The following is a 23,602-nucleotide window of genomic DNA, read 5'->3' on the forward strand; positions in this document are numbered from 1 at the left end:
TCATGAGCAAGAGTTTTATTTATTAGTGGCTCCCATTGTGAGCCTTAGGATTTATTATTGAGTCAAAGAGTCAATGTCATGTATGAAGAGCTCTTCTTGAGCATATGTAAAATATATATGAGTCAACCTAGTGTCTAGAAAATCCCTCAAAAAAGACAAGCACAATCCTCTTAATGTCGATTTGCAAAAGGAATTAAACACACTCTTGCCGGCTCACCTGAAATGACACACCTCTTCGTTGGTTCATGTTGGCTAAATATGGAGAACAAACCACTATATATACCCACCTAGGGTCTGCGCAAAAGGAAAGGTTCAGGATCTCGACATACCTCTGAAATATTGGTGGTAATTATAGTGAGATCTTAGCATATGTCCCTGCAATTTCGGATGGCAAAACAGTAAGTCACTTCGGATGGGTACAACAGAGAAAGTTTGAGATTTTTGGATGGGTACATGCCTGAGATCTTTGCATATACACCTCTGAAATTTCGGATGGCAAAAACAGTGAGACACTTTCGGATGGCTGTCACAGTGTTATAGTCTTGGCATAGTTGTGACAAGGGTGATCTCGGTGCAGGAAGAGAAGACTCTGTCTTGGCATACCTCCAGAGGAAGTTAAGATCTCAATTATGATCTCGGTATAGCACACACAGCCTTGACATACTTCAAGGTGCAGTCATGATCTTAGCGTAATTATGATATGAATCTTGAAGGAGACATAGTCACAAGGTGAAGATCTCAGTGAAGGAGCAACAATGGTGCAATGATCTAGTTGTTATGATGAAGACCTTGGTGAAGGTACAACAATGGTGTTGCATCAATAATGAATATTTTGGTGGTGTAATAGTGATGGCCTCAGTGGTGCAACAATGATGATGATCTCAATAGTGACAAAGGAGAGGATTGGTGTCTTGGTCTTGGAGTGGCTAAATAGGTCAAGTGTCATGGTCTTGGTATTCATCAATTGGAATCTCTATAAGAAGAATTGTGTGCGGGATTTCCTCTCAAAGAATGAGAGGTTTTGGCCTTTGCAGAAAACCAACATCTTGTGTTCTTGTCCCTTTTGTTTTGGTAACTATTTGATGAAATGAGAAGACACACTCTATTAATAATAACAAGCAAAGATTGTGCTAATAAGAACAGTTAAAAATACTTCACAAATAGTTATCATCAATAAGAAGAATCATATTAACTTGAAATGTCCTAGATTCTAAAACACTGTGTAATAATATTTACACGGTTGTTTCAACCATGGTATCCATGCCATCATAAACCTCTCCTAAGAAAGGTTTCTCTGTGTTTGGAACTTGAAGAAGATCAAATACAGGCGATGTGAACTTGAGCAAGAAATCAATATTGCTCCACCAATATTCATCAACCAACACCCTCCTCACTCCTCACCATACTTCCCTTCTCTGAATCTACTTGTCTCCATCCACCCCAAGTTGGCCCCACCGCCATACTCATTAATGTATTTTTAACATCAACAAGGCAACGCAATGTGATGAAGTTTGAGGCATACAATGCCTTAGCAACTTTCAACAACTCCAATTTGGAGTATTCTCGGTATATTGCTTGAGATTGGTGGTGGTTGGTGATGAATTTTATAATCTCCCTAGCCTACCCTGCGACCTCTTTAAGCCATTCTGTTTTTGCCTCAATCTCTTCCAAAATTAGATTCAAATTATGGACAATACAAGGAGTCGAAAATATGTGATTGTATCTACTCTCAACAAGCAAGCCTGCAACTTTGCAGATAGGTGCATTATCTGTGATAACTTGCACCACGTTTTCTAACTGTACTTGTTCAATAGCAGAAATTAAAATATCAACAATGAACTTACTATCCTTTATCTCACCCAAACAATTTTCAGCTTTGATGAACATGGCTCCTTTTGGTGATGATGCAATACCATTAATCAAAGGCCTACATCTTGTATCAGTCCAACCATTTGAGATAATATAAACCCCTGTACTACCCCATGAGCTACGAATTGGTTTGAGAACATCATCAAGAAGTTGCCTCTCTTTCTTCAACAAAACTGTTCTGACTTTTTCATAGTTTGGGCCCTTATAACCTTGAGGAGCTTTGTTAATCGCTCTCACCAAATCTTGCCAATGTGGGGATCGAACCACATTAAAGGGGATGCCACAAGCAAAGATTTCCCTTGCCACTCTTGAGTCAACTTCTTCTCTCCCTGGAGTATCAAGCATTTTCACCAATCTGCCGTCTTGAATTGGAGTTGATGGCTTTGATAACTCTGTTTCTACTTCTAGTGCCCTCCTCTTTCTTTCTTCCGGAACAATCCTTGGCTCAACGTTATCAGATATGCGAGGATTGGTAGTGCCCATGCCAATTTTGCTTCTTTGATCCTTCAACCTTTTGAGCATCATCGTTCTCTTTCTTGAATCTAGCCCTCACCTCTGCATTTTTGGTATGTGCACACACATCAAACCCTTTATCTCTTCATGCAAAATGCGAGCCTTCACTCTTGTGTAAGAGCCCTTGAAGATCATTTCATTTTTGCACAATTTTCACTTCCATTCCCATGTACCACTAGAACCCATTTGCTTCACTTTGGTAACATACTTCCATAGAGGATAATATTCTTGCTGTCTGCTTGCGTGAGTGGATTTAGGGGCACTTGAAACACAACTTTGAGAGGCCATGATTGTTGCAAAATTACAATAATACAAAATGAAAAACTCACCCAATTTAGGGCTACTTGAAACACTACTTTTAGAAGCCATGAATGATGCAAAATTAGGAAATGAAAACTCACCCAATTAGCTGCTGTCCATGCTCTTCCTCTTGCTGCCCACACTCCAAAACACAAATAAACTCCTTGCCGCTGCTATAGGAAGCTCTTCTGGCAAAACAATATGTGAGAAATGAGTAAATGGAGTGCCTTTTTAAAGAAAAGAAGAGGCTCATAGGGTTTCTAGAGAGTTCTATTCTTCTCATCTTCTAGAGAATTCCATTTGTAATTTTTTTATTATTAAATTTAGCTAACAACCACACAAAAATTGGTTTATTAGTGTGTTTTGGTGTTAGATGGGGGCCCACGCCCTCTTTCCACAAGTTGAGATGGCCGAAAAAGGCTTTAAAAAAAGGTTTAATTTCTTTTTGGCTGCTGAAACTCCGCCAGCCATACCGTCTAGCATTTCGAAATTGTGAAACCGCGTACGATACGACTGATAAATATGTGTCTTATCCTATGTTGCACGAAACTTCTAGGAGCTCGGCGTTTCGGGACGTACCCGTCCTCGAAACTTGGATGAAACTTGACCATCATGTAATCATCTATGAGAGTTAATATAGACTTGTTTTTCCTTCTAAATTGTAATCTATGGGTCTTATTCCCTTTTTCTTGCAAGATAATGTGTTATTCACTTATATATATATATATATATATATATATATATACACACACACACACATATGTATATGTCGTTTCGGCTGAAGTTTCGACCGACATTTCCATTTTTGGGAGGTAGCATTTCTAAACGTTCCTATTTCAGAAACTCCGAAATGTTTCGACGTTTCGTGCAACTTAGGTCTTATAAAAAAGACATGTCCCTTAGTATGAAAAGGCAGTCCGTGTAGATATTTATAACAAGGGGCCTCATTGTATTCCAGCATATCGTATTCTCATACGTTATTCTATATATATATATATATATATATTATTACTAAATGATTTCTTTGTTGCACTCCAAATATTTTGGAAATTTAACTTGTGAGCCAGGTTTGGATATCACAATATTCTCAACTATCTTCAAAACATTTAGCGTTTGTTTGCAGTGATATTTGAACCTTGATATAGATTCAATGTGCTAGTTTGTGGTGCCGCTGGTCATTGAAACTAGAGGTGTGCTGTTGGTATGTGTTTGCTGACGAATTATGATTGATCTAACCTCATCTCAAAGTAATAGCTTTGGTTGTGATTGCGATGTATGAAATTACTTTCGTGGCTTGTGGTATCCCTCGTCGTTGAATGTTTCTTATGTAGATCACATTTCTGGGTTGATGGCAGTTTTAATGTCGTTGAGAAATAAAGAACCATTGTAGAATTATTCCAGGACATTGAATGATTTTGTGATGCATGAATGACACTTCCTCATTAAAATTTATGATATGTATTGGTGTTCATCTCCGTTGATATATGATTTGAGTTATTAGTATTACTAACTGTGGTGGTTGCAGCATCTAACTTAAATTGCATTGCAGGCTATAGTGGTGATCAAAGCAAGCATTACCAAAATCATGTCCAAGTCTTATCCTCTTAGTATTCTCGAGTTTGCTATGAGGATAAATGAGCCTATCTGTTTATGTTGAACCAAGTCCTATAGCATCCATTGCTTTTCTTCCAACAACTTGGACGTAGTTTGGCTTTACGGATTCCCCCTTAGTTCTAGGATGTGTTTCTTTGATCAAAATGTAAGAGGCAAGACCACTATGGTGACAGTGGGTTGCTTGGCTAGAGCTGCCCCTTGGCTCTATTGTGTATGATCATAATTTTCCTTCACCTAGAGTTTGAGCAACAACAGAATTGATGATTTACTCTGTTACACGGGAACCGCTTCCGAGAGGTGGGAAACCTGTTCCAATGGTTCCCGTGCTCTCGGGAGCTTTGGAACTGTATGGGAATGTTCCCTTTTCAGCGGGAGCTGCAATGGGAGCTGGGGAAAGTTTCGGGAGCTTTGAAGACTTTTTTTTGGAGTTCCGACGTTCCCTGGGGTTGGGGAATACAAAGCCTGTAGAGAAATATGCTGAACTGCCCACAAAACATGAGCCTATGTTGAAACATTCGCAGGAAGAAATGCCAAAGACATCCTTAACACCGATATCCTTAATTGAGAAACTGGAGCAATCTCTTGATGGGTTAAGGAAGCGTGTGGCACCTCGATGTAAGGGTGATATCTGGGATGTCATGCTGATGAGTATTTCTTTTGCTGTTTATGTATATATATCGCAGAAGATTGTGTGCATATTGTATGTAGTAGTCAATGCTTAAACATTAAAATTGCTTTGCTTTTTTCTCTTAAGAATAACTAGAGAAACATATGTAAAACTATTCCTTTGTATTTTTAAACCAGATTATGAACTTGTCATTTTAATATTTTATATATATGAAAAGGAGACTCATGGAGATAGACACCCAAAGAATATATTTATATATAAGAGAGATTATATTTATATAGTTAAATTGATTTTAATATTTGAATATTTTGTTTCAATATTAATTTTGATTTATATAAATTATATAATTAAAAAATATTTTTTATCTTTTTATTATATAATATTACCGCTCCTGATTAGCCGTTTCCTGTAAATTTTGGGGAAACTTATAGCCGTTCCTGACACCTGTACCCAAGTTCCCAACATTCCCACATTCCAGAAACTCATGCAACATAGAATATTTATTAACTGCAATTATTCTTTCTTTGACTCTATTCTGTTTTAGTTTGAGATACATTTAGTATTGGTTTTTACCTTTTTTCTGAAGTGTAAAAGGGCCTTTGAATGGGTGAGCTTGATATTGACTTATGGAACGTTTTGAAAGTAGCATCTTATTTGTTTCTCATTGATATTCTTCACTGTGTGTTTTTCTTTCCAATGAGAACATTATATTGCTTTTCATATGTATTGTATCTCGCGATTCATATAATTCTGTTCAGTAAAGCTATACTGTTCTATTTGGGTAAGGCAGTTGTAATCACTTATATTCTATATTCTGCTTATGTAAGAGACTCTTGTTTTTATGCTCTTCAAAGGAAAATTTTTGACTTTTTCTTGGGGCTATATTCATGTTTTGGTTGTTAATATGTGATTATGTATATGTTGTAATGAAAATTTCTTTTCTACATATATGGTCTGACAATCACATATTGTTTATGTTAGATATATTTGGCAATACAGGCTTCTGCTTGTCCACTTGTACACATATTGGGTTGCCACTGCCTCAGCATTTGAATGGTAATTTCAGTAAATCCTAATAAACTAATGTGTACAATCTTGTTAGCTTGCATTGTTATAGTTGTTACAAAGCTGCATAGCAGTCTTGCACATGTACACGTTGCATTGCCACTGCATCTTTATTTGAGTGGTAATTTCTGTTAGTTTTAATAAACTAATGTGTAGACTCTTGTTAATATCAAGCTTTTATGGTCCTTATTGAATCACTGTTATTACCAGGTACAGAAGTTTGGAAATCAAGAACATAATGCAAGAGTCAATGTCCCATCATATTTTTCCCCATTTGTTGTCATCGCCTCTTTGGTTTGAATTAAACAGTATGATGAAAGAATACCTAAAGTTCCATGAAGATTACATGAAAGAAGCAGCAGATCTTACATTTCTGGCTTATCGTCATTGTAATTACTCCAAAGTAAGTGATTTCATTTGCACGAAAATCATCCTGGGAAATTTAATTTGTATAGTTAAGTAACTTGAATATTGTCAATTGGTTTCATTACACGTTTTGCGAACCATGACCAGGATGGGGAATAGGAGAACCTCGTATTTTTTCTGAAGAAAAATTCCAGATCAATTCATTTCATTAAAAGTGAATGTGATACATTCAGCATGTGTATTAAGGCACTGAACTGCAGGGTTTCTTCTTCACATGTACTGTCCAGAAAGATAGCTTAGATCTCTGTAACACATTTCAAGATTGCTACCATCAGTAGTCTATCAAGGCTGACATAGCCTGATCTAAAGTGCTATTACTTATGCATCCGACAGGAAATAAATGGCTACAAAACTGAGCTGATGTGAAGATGCTTCTTGGGCATTTAGCTTGAAAATGAAAACTCTGTGTGTGTGTGTGTTAAGAATAGCCAGTCTTACAAAGGGACATGCTCTCCTGGGTGGGGGAATGTACTCCACAGTTCTCACATTTCTGGGATTGGGAAACTCAGTGGGAGATACTCATGGACATGCATGGAGAGGCATGGAGGATGTTTCCTGATGTCCCCCTTCTGTGGAGACTCATGGAGAGGCATGGAGGATATCTCCCTTTTGTGGAGAATACCATAATGCAGCTCATGTTTTTTGCACAACGCTTTCGAAAAACCAAAAGAAATCGAAACTGTAAATAGATGTGAATATCTATCTCATGCTTTCATTGTTTATGTTTGCGACTTCTCATTGTTTCTCATATATCTAATTTTTTTGGCTTTTAGGTTCAGACAAGGTCCCCTATGTCAGGGACCTCAATGTTTTCCATGACATTGTCCAAAATTGATGGGGTGTCTCAACACATCCCTCTGACACATTTTCTTGTTCCCACTTCCCCTTTTCCTGGCAACTTGGTGGAATATTGAGCACTTGTGGTGGTGATCCACATTGTATATTTAATGCATGCAGTGAATGAGATATGTAATATCTTTAGAGAGATCTAATTTGGTTACATATTAATTTTGGTCAATGAGACCTTAATTGCTGATTTATTAGTAAAAGTAGTTATATAGCATTGTATTCAATTGTGTTGCTAAATTTTTAAGAGAGCCTACCCAATAAGTTGACCATATGAGATATGTAATCCCTTTAGAGAGATGTAATTTCGTTACATAATAATTTTGGTCAATGAGACTTTAATTGCTGACTTATTAGTAAAACTAGTTATATAGCATTGTGTTGCTAATTTTTTAAGAGAGCCTAGCCAATAAGTTGACCATTCTTGTTGAGAACTCCCATCATGTATGGTTCTGTTTTACTGTGTGTACTTCATAATGTAACTAAGCTTCTGACATGTAATTTGAATAGGAACCCTTTTACAGCTCTCTGTTATGAAAAGTATGTTTCGTATTGGTGATACTGATGTTAATGTCACTTGTTACTAGGACTTTGAACTGGGTATGGGGCATTTTCCCTTTGGTGGTGCTGGATCCCTGATTGCTATCTGGATCCCTAATTGCTATCCTACACTTGGTATTGGTTGTGTCTAAGTTTGTTAAATTTTAAGGGCTAAATATCAATGTTACCAGACTCGGAATCGGCAATAAATCGGCGAGGCAAAAGAGCAAAGAGTTTTAATCGGATCGGGAAAAAATTGGCAAAAAATCGAGAATACTTATGAAAAATAGTTCCAGCAATTTTTTTGAGATCTTATGAAAAATACTTATGATAAAGTGGGAGTGAATTTTTTTGATAAAAAATCTTGAGCTTTTTGTTTGAAACATGTGATATTAATAAGTCATAGTATTGGCCCATAGTATTGTAACAAAATCTATTTACACATTAAAAATCTCTATAATAAAGTAAAACTGAAACTCCATGATTAAAAATTTTGTTCTTGTAATTTTTTAATTTTAACCCATATAGATATATAATAAAATAAGTTAGAGTTATCATAGATTAATGGTTATCTTTACTAACTATTTCATTTGATTTGTATGATTGACGCTAGTGATTTGAACTTAAAAACATTAAATTAAATAAAGTAAAAGCTGGTATCTTCTATGAGACAAAACCTCACACAAGTTGCTGTTAAGACGGGACAACCTGGCCAACTTGCATTTACAAACTCTCGCTTGACCCAATTTTGAGTGGTTTACAAAGACGACACAGATAACGCTGACGAGAACCCGACAAAGCAACTCAGTCACACAATGCCTTCCGTTCACTCCTAAATAAATATACGTTAAATGTGTAACAGTACAACCAGAGATATCTAGCAAAACTGGGTGTAGCTATAGCAATGCAATTTCATCATCGTCAATCAAAATATCTAGCGTGGAGCGTGATCATCGATCGAATATTTAGCGGAATCTCGCGACTTCTACGATGATTGATTATATAACCTAGGGTTTCCAATTTCTGTAACGGTCTTTCACTTTTGAATCACTACGTTTCTCCCTTGCTGAAAAAAATATAAAATTAGCAGTGCTTCTGTTCCAGGAATGATGCGTTGGCTTATTTGATATTTTATTCTAATTGTTGCCCATCTTTGTTACAGTTATACAGATGATGACCAATGGTAAAGAGCAGCTGCTAACTCAATCTGCACTGCTGCTTTCCACGACCATTGCAACCTGGAGAAAAAAGAAAACACGGAATCGGCAAAATCGAAATAATGCCCATACTCGCGAGTACGCGGATTTGACTCGCAGAGATTCGACTCGGATCTTTTCACTGCCGACCCGAGTATGACTCGCGATTAATCGCCAAAATCGGCGATTCCTGTTTCACTGCTAAATATTCTTTGCTGTAGATAATTGCTTTTTTAATTTTTTCAACAATTTCACATTACATTCACCCCATATCCTCATAAGTAATTATATAGAGAGAAAATTAACATTAACAATGCAGCGGAACCAATGTTGCACGAAGTGGGGACGTTTTTTGGAAGCGGGGACACAAAAGCGTCATTTTCCAAAAATCTAGGAAGCAAAGTGTTTACTATATATATATATTTTGGATTATATTAAAAAATATCCAAAATACCAAAATAGTTGTAGAAGATATGGAAGCATGCATATTTATACATAAATCAAGATAGATATGGCATCCATTATACATTAATGATTAATTATTCGAGCGTCAACCATTTAGAAGCATCAACCATCTATAATCTAGATTCTTCTCCTCTTGTCTAGCCTTTGTGTCTACCTCGGTTGTCTAGGTATATTAGTCAACATTGCCCACTTTTGATCAAACTAGCTAATGCAAGCCTTAAAATATGGTAGAAAATGCTTAACATGCTTGATTGATGATTTTGACTTGATTGAAAGGTAATTTTTTGCTAAGGGCATGACAAAGGAGTTCAACAATTAACACCACCAACGCTAGGGGTACATATGGGGCTTGGTGCTCTTGATTGAATGCTAATCACATACCTCATACATGATATAATCTAATGAAAAGCCACAATCCCATTGATCCCGAATTTCACAAAATTGTTAAGTTTGCTGAATTTTTAATAGGATATGAAATTCTATTTTCTCCATATGAATCTGATCACTCTCAAACATCTCGAGTCATTTGATGCAGGGGCATTGACTCGAAACTATCATTGTATTTTAGTAGACATAGGGTGTCTTGTGTTTTCAAGGAAGTTGGATTCCTTTGTATGTAACTATTAATGTTTTGAGTGGTTAAAGTAGGAATTAATTAGATAAGTGTGAGGATATTTGTAAATGGTCTCAAGTGTAGGAGAACATGAGTGATTAATGATGATGAGAGAGTTGGAAATCAATTGTAACTCTTATAGGTCTCATGATTCGAGGAACTAGAGAGGAATCTTAGGGATAAGTAGGAGTTAAAAGTGGATTTAGAATAATTTCAGGAGTTAGTTCAGCAAATTAAGGATCTGAACTAGAATTAGTTCAACAGAACCTTTTTGTATAAAGGTAAGCCTAAAAGGCGAGAACAAGTTAGTTAGTCAGTAGTTAGAGGAGTAGCTAGAGAGTAGCTAGTGAGTCAAGAGTCGGATTGTAAGCCTACGGGCAGGAGAAGAAAGGCCACTGATCAAAAAATCAGGCCAGAGAGAGAGACTCTTGTGTAAATACTTGTTTATTAATACAAACAACTCGATTTGGAGTTCATGTGTGTGTATTGAGTAATTGAGATGATCTTGAGTAATTCTGTGTAACTTATGTTGCAGGTGCAGAAGGGAGACGAAACACAGAGAAGAGTAACAGAACAACTTCCAACTGCGGTTGGGTAGAAGTTGTTGAGGCAACTCCACAGTTGCGATTGTGGGTAGAGTTGTCTTAGAGAACAATTCCAGCAAAAGAAGTGTTGGGTAGAATTGTTGTCAGCAAGAGGTTCGAGGAGAGAACCATAGAGCTGTGTTTTGGCTTTGTATACATTGGAGGAAGCCTTTAGTTATAGTGAAAGTGAAAAAGCATAAAGGCGCGAGTGGAGTTAAGTTAAGGAGAGAGTTGTGGTGGAACAACGAAGGATCGAAACCTTGAAGAAAGTCGAGTCCACAGAAGGACATTGAAGAAACGACACAAACCCAAAGTAAAGAGTAGTGGGGGTAGGAAAGAACAAATTCCTTTGATCGTAGTTGAAGTCCCATAGTAAATCCTGACCGTCGATCGCCAAAGTCAATGCTTACATCATAGTCAACTGTGGGATTAAGTGAGTGGATAAACCGTGTGCTAGTTGAAGGGCCGCAGATCGTAGGATCTAAAAGCCTCGTCATCCAATGGATATTGGGCTGTAAAGAGATCGAGCTTTAACGACAAGGGCAGACCCGAACTTCTATAGATCGAGTGTTTATAATTCTCATCGGGTTCGAAAAGACGTTAAACGTCGCGTAAGTGTTCCACCCGATATCATTGTGGACCGTCGGATCAAGCAGATCTTGATCAATGATTATAAAGCGTTGGGCAAGTTTGTTGATCGGGAAGAAGTACAACCGTTGATCTGGTGAATGAAGTACAACTGTTGATTTGGTGAATGAAATCAATGGTGGGGAAGGCAGTGGCATATCGCAAGTCAAGAGTTCCAAAGGCATGTTCTAACGGTGGAGAAAGATTGCGATTGCGATAAAGGAAAGCATCAGGTAATGTGCGAAGACCGAGGAGAAGGCAAAAAGGTATGGTTTACGTGTGTTGTGGAATATTTCTATTATGTAAACATTATAATAGAAATAAAGCGCTGATAGGAAGTTTATGGGTAAGTCCGTGAATAACCATAGTTATAGAGTGGGGTTGGTTATATATGTGCGGACTTAAGGATTGATTAAATTTTAGATGAAGGGTTGAGTTATAAAGTCCCGATATAAAGATTGATGAAGGGTTAGACTATAGAAAGTCTAATGAAATGTTTTCGCATGAGATCACAAATGAAAGGGCCTTAACCTTAGCTTATGAAGGTTTGACCAGTTAGGTCATTGAGATTCCTGGGATAGATGAGAATATGCATTTTATATGCATATTGTGGGATTAATTGGTTTTACCTGCGTCATCATTTCTTGGCAATGTTAAAAATTTAAGTAAAAGGATGAAAATGAAAAATAAAGGAAAATTTACTTTAAGAATTTAACATTACCATGAGGGAGCATCTAGGAAGCATCTAAGGAGCATCAAGGGAGCACCTTGGGAATGTTCGAGAAGCCCCAACCCAACTTAAGTTAAAGAAAAATAAAAAAATAGTTAGAACCCTGTGGAACCACCTGTCTCCCTTCAGATTTGTGCCCTGTCCGCTGCAGATTCGGGGAGGATCCATTGTCGGATCCGCGGTTAGGAAAGTCAGAACAATAGATCAGGCCGACATGGTTTCGAATTTCCAAGAACTGCCTTTGCCGACCCGATCCATGGTTCTGAAATTCCAAACCGCAGATCCGACGACAGATCCCCTCGGATCCATACTGGACCAGTGTTTTAAAAACCGGCCGTTTCGAAACCGAAACGGCCGAGTTGATCCGAGTTGCAGCTGGAGGGAGTGACCCGGCCTTGGAAACGGTCCGGTTGGCCGAGTCACCCATGACTCGGCCAACCCGGCCGGTTCCGATATGACTCGGCCGAGTCACAAGGGAACGGCCAGGCACACGTAAACCGCATTAAAATATTCATTTTTTTGGGATTTTTGAATTGTTTAATGATTGTTATGGATTCCAAACTGTTATAATAATATGCTAAATGTTTTTTGGGGTCCATTTCCCCCTCCCAAACCCTATTTAACACACCCAAATGCTCTCATTCACTCACAGCAGTCTTATGCATTTGAGTGAGAGTCTTCTTTGAGAATTAGTGAGCAGTTCTTGAGCTTGTTTTGGAGCAGCAGTGAGGAGTCTTGGAGGAGCATTGTAGCTGGAGTGAGGAGCTTCTTGGGCAGCCATTTGGAGTAGCATTGAGGAGCTGATTCTTGGAGCAAGCTTGAGGAGGCAGTTTGTGCCTGGAGGTATTTTTTTCTACCTCTATAAATCTGTTTTTGCTTAGTAAATTTTAGGTGCATATCAAGAAAGCTTAGAGATTGTTTTTTGTCAAATAAATGAACATTGAATCAATGTTTTTTTTTTTTTCATTTTCAGATTGTTTTCCTAGACAAAAAATGGCACCTAAAGCAAGAGATCCTGCTTGGGCATATGTTGAAATGGTTGATAGTCAAATGCATTGCAAATTTTGCCATAGGAAAATTAAGGAAGGTCCTGGGGGCATTAATAGGCTGAAACAACACTTGGCAGGGATTAGAGGCCAAATTACCCCATGTACCTCGCCAGAAATTGGGTTGATTAGAAAGAATTTGTTGGCAAGCTTTGAGAAATTTAAAGAAGATAAGGCTAGGCAAAAAGAGATACAGGTTGAAATTGGGAGGAAGAGGGAGATACAAAAAATGATGGCTACCAACCCCCACTATGATTTTGAGGGTTCTTCCTCTATCCCTCAAACTGAGGCATCCAACCCTTTCCGATATGTTCCTCCCTCTTTTGGTTCTGTTCAAGATAAGGGAAAGGGTAGAATGAATTTGAAAAAGGGTGATGTGACCATCAAAAGTTATTTCACTCCCTCCTCTCCATCAGATGCACATGGTCCTGAAGTTAGTAAAGGTCAAATTCAGCCCACTTTAGATGACCATTGGAAGAAAGAATGGAGGGAGACTGCTTGTGAGTACATAGCTAGATGGTGGTATGATGCTGATATCCCCTTTAATGCTGCTCGTTCACCATATTATGAGCCTATGTTTGATGCCATACATGCTGCTGGAAAAGGCTTCAAAGGCCCTACTATGCATGAGCTAAGGGGGTTTCGTTTGCAGAAAGAAATTCAATCCATTAATGAGTATTTGCAAGAGTTCAGGGACTCATGGGCAAGAACAGGGTGTACCATCATGTCAGATGGATGGACTGATCAAAGAAACCGTACCATCATAAAATTTCTTGTCTTCTGCCCACAAGGAACCATGTTTTTAAAATCAGTTGATGCATCTGATAAGGTAAAAGATGGCCACTTGTTGTTTCAGCTATTGGATCAGGTTGTTCAGGAGGTGGGGGTGGCTAATGTTGTTCAAATCATCACAGATAATGCCTCTAACTATGTTCTTGCTGGTAAACTGTTAGAGGAAAAACACAAGACCATCTTTTGGACCCCATGCGCTGCACATTGCATAGACCTCATGCTTGAGGATATTGGAAAATTAGATTGGGTCAAAAACACTGTAGATCATGCCAAAAGCATAACAAAATTTATCTACAATCATACACTGGTTTTGAGTCTCATGAGGAAACACACTGGAGGCAAGGATATTATTAGGCCTGCCATCACTAGATTTGCTACACATTTTTTGACATTGCAATTTATGCTTTCCCAACATAGAAACTTGCAAAAGATGTTTTCCAGTGATTAATGGAATCAAAGCAATTGGTCTAACAAACCAGAAGGCAAAGAATTGAAAAGGAAAGTCCATGAAGAAACTTTTTGGAGAAAGGCAGCAGAGATTGTGAAGCTTGCTGAGCCACTAATTAAGGTGTTGCGGTTGGTGGATGGGGAAAGGTTGGCTATGTGCTTCATTTATGAGGCTATGGATCAAGCAAAGGAGCAATTAAAGACAACATACAAGGATAAAGTGGCAAAGTATGGGCCCATTTGGGCAATCATTGATGAAAGATGGAACAATCAACTCCATCGCCCTATACATGCAACTGGGTATTTTTTGAACCCACGGTATCATTATAAAGCTAAGGAGTCAGGAGCTTTGAGGGGGGAGGTCAGAGATGGACTGGTTGATTGCATTGAATGCATGATCCCATTGGAGTCTGATCAGCTGGAGATACATCGACAGGTCACATCCTTCAGCAATGTATCAGGTACCTTTGGGAAGAACCTAGCAAAGATTGCAAAAGAAGAAGATGAGCCAGGTAAACAAAAATTTCAATTTTCAATTTCTTAATGGTTTTACTTTTTTTATTAAAGTTTGTTAAATCATTTATAATTTGAAAGTTAGATATAATTTGTAATTTTGTTGAGCTTCAGCCTTCATCTAACTCATAATTCATTACACTCCTATGTTTTTTGCAGCACAATGGTGGGAGGCCTTTGGTGGCCAGTGCCCTGAATTGCAAAGGTTTGCAATTCGTATTTTGAGTCAAACTTGCAGTACATCTGGGTGTGAGCGCAATTGGTCTATCTTTGAGAGGATTCACACAAAGAAGAGAAACCGTTTGGATCAAAAACGGTTGAATGATCTAGTTTATGTCCAATACAACCTTCGGCTCAGACGAAACCAATTGCTGAACAAAAGACCTGATTTAGATCCCATTGTGTTGGAAGACATTGATCCAACATTAGATTGGGTAGTGGAGAGTCGTCCACCAGAGTTTGATCCTGATGAGGATCTTGATGTAGATATAGATATGGAGACATCAGTTGAACTTGAACATGTTGTTCAACTTCAGCCTGTTCAGTTGAATGCAGATCCCAATCCACCAGCCTCAGTCTCACAGCCAGCAAGGAGTAGGACTCCAGTTGTAGGTGCTTCCTCTGCTCAGCCACGACAGAAGCCCAGCCGCATATCTACTCTATCTAAACTTGCATCTGCTGCACAACCTGCTAGTGGTACTGGTACCACTTCTACAGTTGCAGTTGGAGACGATGATGATGAGGAGGAGCCATGGGGCCCCTTGTCTGACTCTGATGATGATGATCCAGAGATTGGTCGAGATGATCTTGGCTCCTCGGGCAGTAGCTACTAGCCAGTAGTAGTGTAGCTGCTAGCAGTGCTGTAGTAGTACTAGTATTGGAGTCTGGTCACCATCACAGTTTACTTTTGTCGTAGAGGCCATTTCTAGCCTCCTTGGTTATTTGTATTTTGTTTTGAGTCTTTGATCATGTATGACAGTTGACTATGTATTGCCATTGGGTACCATTTTGATATAGTGGATTGGTTCATGAGCCTACTTTGATCATATGTTGTCTTCCATCTATATTATAATGCTGTGTGTTTGGATTCTGGAAACATGAATGAAAATCTTTAAAATTATGTTTAAAATATTTAAAATTATGTTTTTTAATAAAAAAAATAAATATTTAATGTATTTTTTACAACGACCGAGTCATTGAAATCGAGCCGGCCGAGTCATTACCGTTTCGGAGTCGGAGTCTTAAAACATTGTACTGGACACGGTTCCTGGTTCGGTTCCTTGGGGGTGGGAGGGCGTTTCGTGCAACACTGTGCGGAGCAGTAAGGGACATTAGAAGAAAAGCATACACAATAGAGAAACCAGAATTTTTGATCAGGACCAGGGGAAAACCGCACAAGGGGGAAAACGCAGAATCAATTCTTCTTATTCTATTAGACGATCAATGTTCAAATGAGATATAAAGTACAATACACAAGTCTTTCAACATCAAACACATTAGGCCTCCTAGGCCTAACCCTGAATCATACAAGATCCTCATGAGATCACAGTAGACAAGACTATCAAGGAGGCATTCACAACAAAACCTCATTCACAAGCCCTCCACAAAACCTCTGATAAAGCTTCCTCCATATCACTGTAAGTAGCATACATCTCAGTCTCAAGTAGCACACATGTAACTGCCATAGGAGCACATATCACTGTTATGTGTCATGGTCATACTTCTGTCAAGTATTATTGTCATCATAAGCCCAAGTGTCAGTGCCATACATCACTGTCATAAGAACGAGTGTCATTGCCATACATCACTGCCCAATCACAGAAGATGACCTCCCTGCAACTAGGGCTTGATAACTAGCCCACTTGACTGCTCCTTGCTTCCTCAAAGAGTCAATCCTTAGGGCATTACACAATGACAAATCTGCCCTTTTTGTCCACTGTTCTAGGGCTCATCAAACCAGCTACCAACAACCCTCCAACTCACTGCTCTTAGGCCGATTCAAACTGCTGTTCAATACCAAACAACTTCTCATCATCTAGCAACCAATCAACTTGAAAGACAACCAAACTTACCTCAAACTGACGTCTGATCCAGTTGGTTCTTGTAGCATATCTCTGTGGTTTTCTGGCCCTGGTTATGACACGAGAACAGCACACATCAACCACAAATCTTGGCCTCAAAACCACCTCTTTTCCTGCGCTAACCTTTCTCCTAAAGCCTTGTCCCTCTGCACTATCTTTCCAAGACTCTTGGCCCCTATGTTACCAACCATATGACCTATGTCCAAGCTTGAACAGAGGCTCGACCTTCCTGAAAATGCAGAGATATACCAACTGCCTGTGCACAGATAATCTGCCACGTACTTATGGCCAGAATGCTCCTTAGAAACTCGACCAGCCCTTGGTCAAACTAAAGCACAGAAAATAGATTAGATTTCATCCTTCCTTCGCTTGGAATTTTGCTCCTCTAGTCTGCAGCTACCTCAGATGCTATATCCCTCCATAGATGCATTGCACTTGTGATCAAAATGAGCCACAAGGTGCTCTAATTTATAGACATTCATTTGGGTGAAAGGGTACCACCAATATTGGAGCTGACCTGAACTTGTGCCAACATGTCCCTTCAATTTAGTGAGGCCGACTTGAGGAAGACCTTTATAATTTGCTCTTGATATTGAAGCCGGCATTATTGCTTGCCCAAATAAATTTATGCCACATTAAATAATAATGCGAGGAGTGCCAAGCCAACTAAAACAATAATTTCCCTTAATCACATTTAAATCCTCCTTTTGGGGCAAGATGGTTTCTCCTTGGGGTAATTGGATTTCCCTTGTGGAAATTCATGCCAAAACTGCCCAAATTTCAACAAAGTTCCCTCGGCACCTCAGAGATGCACGTTGCATAGTTAGGGCTAGACTGAAAGTTGTTCCCACGATTTTGGCATTAGGAACTATTTCAATGTGTTTTGGCAGATCTTTGCTGCTTTAGTTGGATAAGAAAGTCTCATTGTCTATCTCCTGTAAAAATTCAACCATTTACAAGTCTCTTATGTGAAATATGTTTCATACGGGTGATAGTGATGTTCATATCACGTGCTACTGAAAATGCACCTTGCGAATGAGGCACTTTTCCTTTCTTGTGTGCTGGATCCTTGATTGCTATCCACACTTGGTTATAGGACTGTTACCGCAAAATCTAGTAGGCTAGCCTCACTAGGCAACCTCTATCTCCTGTAAAAATTCAACCATTTACAACTCTCTTATTTGAAATATGTTTCATACGGGTGATAGTGATGTTCACATCACCTGCTACTGAAAATGCACCTCGCGAATAAGACACTTTTCCTTTCTTGCATGCTGGATCCTTGATTGCTATCCACACTTGGTTATAGGACTGTTACTGCAAAACCTAGTAGCCCTAGTGCAAAGCCTCACTAGGCAATCTAGCTCTTATGGCAACAATGAGATTAGTCACCACTGTCACTTTTGTGGCCTTTATTTTGTTGTCTAGTGGTGGATGTTATCCCCATAAGGCTTCCCTAACAAAGCTCAGAGGGTATTTACGTACGGCAAATGAATCTCTAAGGGAGTTGTAAATAGTATTACCCAACAATATCTTCAATAAATAAATGCTCAAGGGTGTCAAAAGTCTAATGGTTACGGAAGAACTTAAGAAGGTATCGTTAAGGCCTTGATGGCTATGATAAGAATTACAAGTAATCAAGCACACTTTCCACCAACCTCAATGGACCAGAAGAAGGTTGTTGTAAAGTATGGTTTTTATAATATGTAGATTTACAACATGCAATAGCATATAACAACAAAGAAATAACCTCTAAGTAATAAATTCAACAAATGATCAAAGGCTATTAAGAGGTAAGCAAGGGATAAGGAAAATTAAGCTTTTTAATGGTTTTATATCTAGAGACTGATAATAACAGTCTAGACGTCATCCCTACTTTTGGGGTGATAAATACAATTAAAATTTAATGCTAGATTTTACCTTTTTGATTTATTAGATGCAATTTCTATCAATAGGACAATAACATATAAATGCAAATTATAATCAAATCCTAACCCTTTCTACCAAGAAGTAGGAAAAAACGTATAAATGTAAAATGATGACCATTGCTAGAGTAGTGCATTTGTTCAATTGGGCAGTGGAGTCAACTAAGGCAAGGTCAATGCTAGAGGGCCTTGGATGAAGAGGGTGGAAGGCTAAAGTGCTTCTCTTAATAATCCTAGCGACTTCTTTATACGGGAGATTTAAGGTCAATGGATGCATGCACCAAGTTCCTTTAGTGGATTCTTGAAAGAAAAATCTTGCATAATAGTGTATAATTAAGATTTCAAGAAAGAACATTTTTTAATATGGAAACAATAGAAACCTAATTCTAGAAAAATAGAATGCAAAATGGAAGAAAATGACAATAAACTTACACTATTCCTTCTAGATGCACTTCATCAATCCCAAAAAGTCCTCTCCATGGGAAAATCTCCCTCTAATGACAATTCACTCCACTAAATAACCATTGAGTCCAAGAGAAAATACATGAGAAGTAATGTGCACTCCTTTAAGAGAGAAGAAGTGAGTGAATGTGATGATGATAAAGTGAAGTGACTTCCCTTTATTTATATGTGGGAAATCATATCACTTTTGCGTAAATGTTTGTTTGGAATGTTCCACTAGGCATAAAGGTCACAAATCTTTAGACAACATTAAAAAATGATAAAACATGAGAAATGCATTATAAATCCTCCACACGTGTGCAAGGAAGGCTCTCCAACATGACATTGCCCTCCAAAAATGGAGATCTCCATCAAGTAAGTAGTAAAATGGGTCCAAGAGTGCTCTTCACTTCAGGGTACATCATTAAAGTGCATGGGTACGTCTCCAAGTAACTTCTCTTCAACCATGATGTCATCATTAGGGAGCCTCACGTCACCCTTCAAGGGCATGTATGGATAATGTGGCAACTCTCGGAGCAAGAGTTGGCATCCAGGCATGGTGCAGTAGCCTTGCCAAACCATCTCAGTGGTGTCCATCATCATCTGGGCTTTGGAACAAGCCAAAGTCTATCAAATAGGGTCAAGGCCAACCTGGGGGCATATTGAGTCTGTTGACCACTCTGTGTCAACGATCCCATAGTAGCACACCCCTTTTTTCACAAAAAAGGATCTATCATGTTCAAAGTGTTCATATCATTAAGATTTCATCATCAGTCGGCAATTTGTTAAAGATGTAAGTGCATTCTGCATGGTTATAATGTAAATGATCTTAATAAGACCATCATGTATGTAACAAACTAGGTAAGCATAGTATTTTGGTGGCGATTTTTACCCTAGGAGGTTTTTTGTTTCACTGATTCATCTGTGTCTCTAGACACAAATGATTGACAGAGTTTCTCCCTCCAACCTCACCCCAAAGCTAGGGTGGCTTTTGTCGTCAAGATATTATGTGAATCCTAGTGTTTTTTATCGAGTATTTGCAAAAGTAATTTGGGAATAATCATAGCTAATTGGCTAGATTATTTTATTACAAATTACTTGGTCTTCTAGATCATATTTTGAGTTGGAAAATTGGGTAGATATTTGAGGGTCTATGACGAATGGGTGTTCCCCCTTCATGTATTAAATTGTAAAATCTTCATGTAAAAAATATTTAGTGTGTGGTCCCTCATAATTAGACACGATGGCCAAATGTTAGAGGGTTGGAAAAGTTATTAATCCCTTCATAAGCCAGTTAATTAAATTTTTTAGCAAAATTAAATTAAAATCCTAAGCCAAAATTTTAGTTAATTTTGTGTGCTAGGTAAAATTAAATTCTCCAATAGTGAAATTCGTGGGTTTTAAAGAAATTAATTTTTGGAGGTCCCCGACCAAGGGAATATTGAAGAAATTAAGGAATTTTGAACCCTTGGGCCTTAGTGGTTAAGTTAAAGTCAATTTTTTGAGGAAATTAACTCAAAAAAAATAATTTTGTGTTAATTAAAAATCAATGAAATGAAAATTTCGATTTTTCCTCGAAAAATAAATAATTTCGACAGTGATGATTAAAGATTAATTAAATCTTTATGAACGATTGAGATTAATTTGATAGGAATCAAGTCAACTAGCCGTTGGAGATTTTATCTATAAATTAGAGGTTGGTTTCAGTCTATTTTTTCATCCGATCTTTGAATTGTGTACTAGCTTTCAAGCTCTCTTGTATACTTTCTGGAATTAATGCAAAAGTCTTTGGGGTTTCAACTTGTGGTGGTGTTCCTCTTCATGAATTTATGGTAACATTCTTTCAATTTATGCTTAATATTATGTGAAAACTATCAATCAATAACTCCTTTAGAATAATCTGAATACATGTATCTTATTCAGTTTGTGGGATTTAAGGTAACACTTTTAATTTTGATTGAATTAGCATGTATCTTTATTTCTTCATAATTTTATTGTTATTCTATTTCTCTACTTGATTTGATGGTTGATCTAGTGCTTGTAGAAAATCTCTCAGGTTTTCATTGAGAGTATGGGGATAGTCCTCGGTTGGACCAGCCAACTCTCAACACATATTTTTGTGAAAAGCCTACCTCATATAAGCTTCAAGATTTATTTAATGATTAATTTTTCTGCAGGGTGTTTTTGGGCTAGTACCTCTCTAAAAAACCAAAATTTATCTTTTAAATATTTTGTGGAAAATTTGATAGATCTGGCTAGTAAGAGCCTTAGATCTTAAGATCTAGGAGTGGAGTTGGACTCATACTCAGATCTTACAGATCCACAACTCCTGTGCATAGATTTGTAAATATTTTGTATAGATCTGAAATTTTTATAACTTGAGTTTCTGGGGTTTTGTTTAGTTTTTTTGTATATATCAGGATCTGGGTATTATTTTTGTTTTCCATTTTGCAGGTGTTGATCTAAAGGTTTTTCAAAGAAAATTTTCAAGATTTGAGACAGATCTAGGCCTTGGAGGGCAAGATCTTGTCTCATAATTTTTTTATTTTTATTTTTGTGCAAGAAAGAATTTTAAAACTGGGTTTGTTCATAAATTTCTCTAAGATCTTTAAGATAAAAGTTCTAGGCAATTTCTTTTGAAGTTTTGGGCCTAATATTTTGCGTTTTTTCCTTCTCTGCTCCCTCAAATCGCTGCCTTCTCCTCGTCCTTTGCAAATCCGCTCCTTTCCTACTGCGTTTTCCTTTCCCTCAGCCCACATTTTCATTTCCCATCAGCCCTCGTCCCTTATCCCTCCGCAGTTCCTTCTTTGCCTACATTTTCTCCCTGTTGCGGCCATAACTCGATCCGCTTCCTCCCTTCTCATTGTCCTTTCTTTGCTCCTCGAATCTACGCGTCTCCTTCCCCTGCCAGTTGCTTGTCCTTCATCTCTGCATCTTTGACCTGCACCCTTGTTGATCCCTAACTTGCGGCTTGCCTGCTCACTGCGTCCTTCATTCTCTTCTTCTAGCTCCGTGTGGGTTCCTTCCTTGCTGCTCTGCGTGGGTTCCTCCTTTACGCTGCTTCTTGTTGCACCTTCTCTCATCTGCGTTGCGTGTAAGCTCCCTTCGCTCCTTGAGCTCGTTCCTCTTCCATCGACCTGCAAAACGCTCCCTCATCTGTTGCTTCAAGTTGTAGTCCTCCTCCACGATTCATGATTTCCCTTTTTTTCTTTGTTTTAATTTTTCATTAGGGTTTAGTTATAAAACAAAAGAAATCGATTTGTTTTTTTTGGTAAATTTTGCTTGCTTTTATGTTCATTTTGATTTTGTTTAGTTTTTAACAAAAAGAAAAATTTTAAAGTTTCGATTTTAATTTTTTTTTTGAGCTTGGCTTTGATGTTTTTAAAGAATTAAATCAAAAGAAAATTTTGTGCTTTCACATTTCAAATTTAAATTTTTATGTGGCCTTTGGCCCATTAAAAATTTAATTGATTAAGCCTTTTGATTTTTTACATTTGCCACATTAAAATTTTAATTGAATTTCCCAAAGAAATTATATATATATATATATATATATTTATTTATTTATCTAAAGTTCCTTCTTGGGGTTTTTGTGTTAAGAGTTTGTGACTCTTAATTTTTTTATAAGGGAAATTTTTGTGGAGTTAATTTTTTTTTTTGGTTTTTTTATTCTTTGTCTATAGGCGAGGTGCGTTTAAATATTTTTAAATCATCTCTAAAGTTTGACTATAGGAAAATAATATTTTTTTTTTAATTTAATTTATTTTATTTTTCTTAATTAATTAATTATTATTATTATTATTAATTTTTTTTTTCCTTTTCTGGATTGGAGCACTTAAGAAAAATCATTTTAATTCTGAATTGTTTGAAGTGTTTAGCATTTGAATTTCATGGTTCCTCATGGTATTTAATTTTTCGAATTTTAATTGCTTAGTCTTTTGCATGCTAAGGGTTTTGAACAATATTATGCTTGACATCTTTTGAGATTGCTCGTTGTTTAATTAACTCTAAGCGTGGTTTTAATGACTTGAATTTTTAGATATTTATTGCATATTTCTTTGAGAAATTTTCAAGTAATTGTTAAGTATTCTTCCATGGAATTGTGGTAAATTGCATATCTTTAGAGTATTTTTGCGCATCTATATAATTGGCATTGATATTAAAGAATTGTTAAAAAGCTTTTGTTATCTTTGAGCTATAATTGCATGGGAAAGAATCTAGATAAATTGAAGTGATAAGCTTGTGACTTAATTGGGCATTATATTGTGATATTTTAAGCATATTGCTAAGAAGTTTATCTTTCAATCTAGTGAAGTGATTATTCATTCTGGCGATTAAGGG

The 23,602-nt window shown here is 37.5% G+C and overlaps 1 protein-coding gene across 2 annotated transcripts in view; it reads left to right on the top strand.

Annotated features, from left to right (window-relative positions):
• The window catches only part of LOC149161781 (Tetratricopeptide repeat (TPR)-like superfamily protein), a 288,843-nt gene that overhangs the window by 162,070 nt on the left and 103,171 nt on the right, over positions 1 to 23,602 (top strand). For both annotated transcript variants that reach the window (XR_016261890.1, XM_089437040.1), the window contains exons 13-14: positions 5,906 to 5,980; positions 6,200 to 6,392. Coding sequence is in view for 1 of the 2 variants with exons in the window: in XM_089437040.1 (XP_089293166.1) it covers positions 5,906 to 5,980; positions 6,200 to 6,392 (268 nt within the window). In the remaining variant the exon portion in view is untranslated. The remainder of the gene's footprint in view (positions 1 to 5,905; positions 5,981 to 6,199; positions 6,393 to 23,602) is intronic.

This window comes from Pinus tabuliformis, chromosome 5_2, assembly GCF_031772625.1.
Source record: "Pinus tabuliformis cultivar Carrire ecotype Pingquan chromosome 5_2, CPIR1, whole genome shotgun sequence".
Classification (NCBI taxonomy): domain Eukaryota; kingdom Viridiplantae; phylum Streptophyta; class Pinopsida; order Pinales; family Pinaceae; genus Pinus; species Pinus tabuliformis.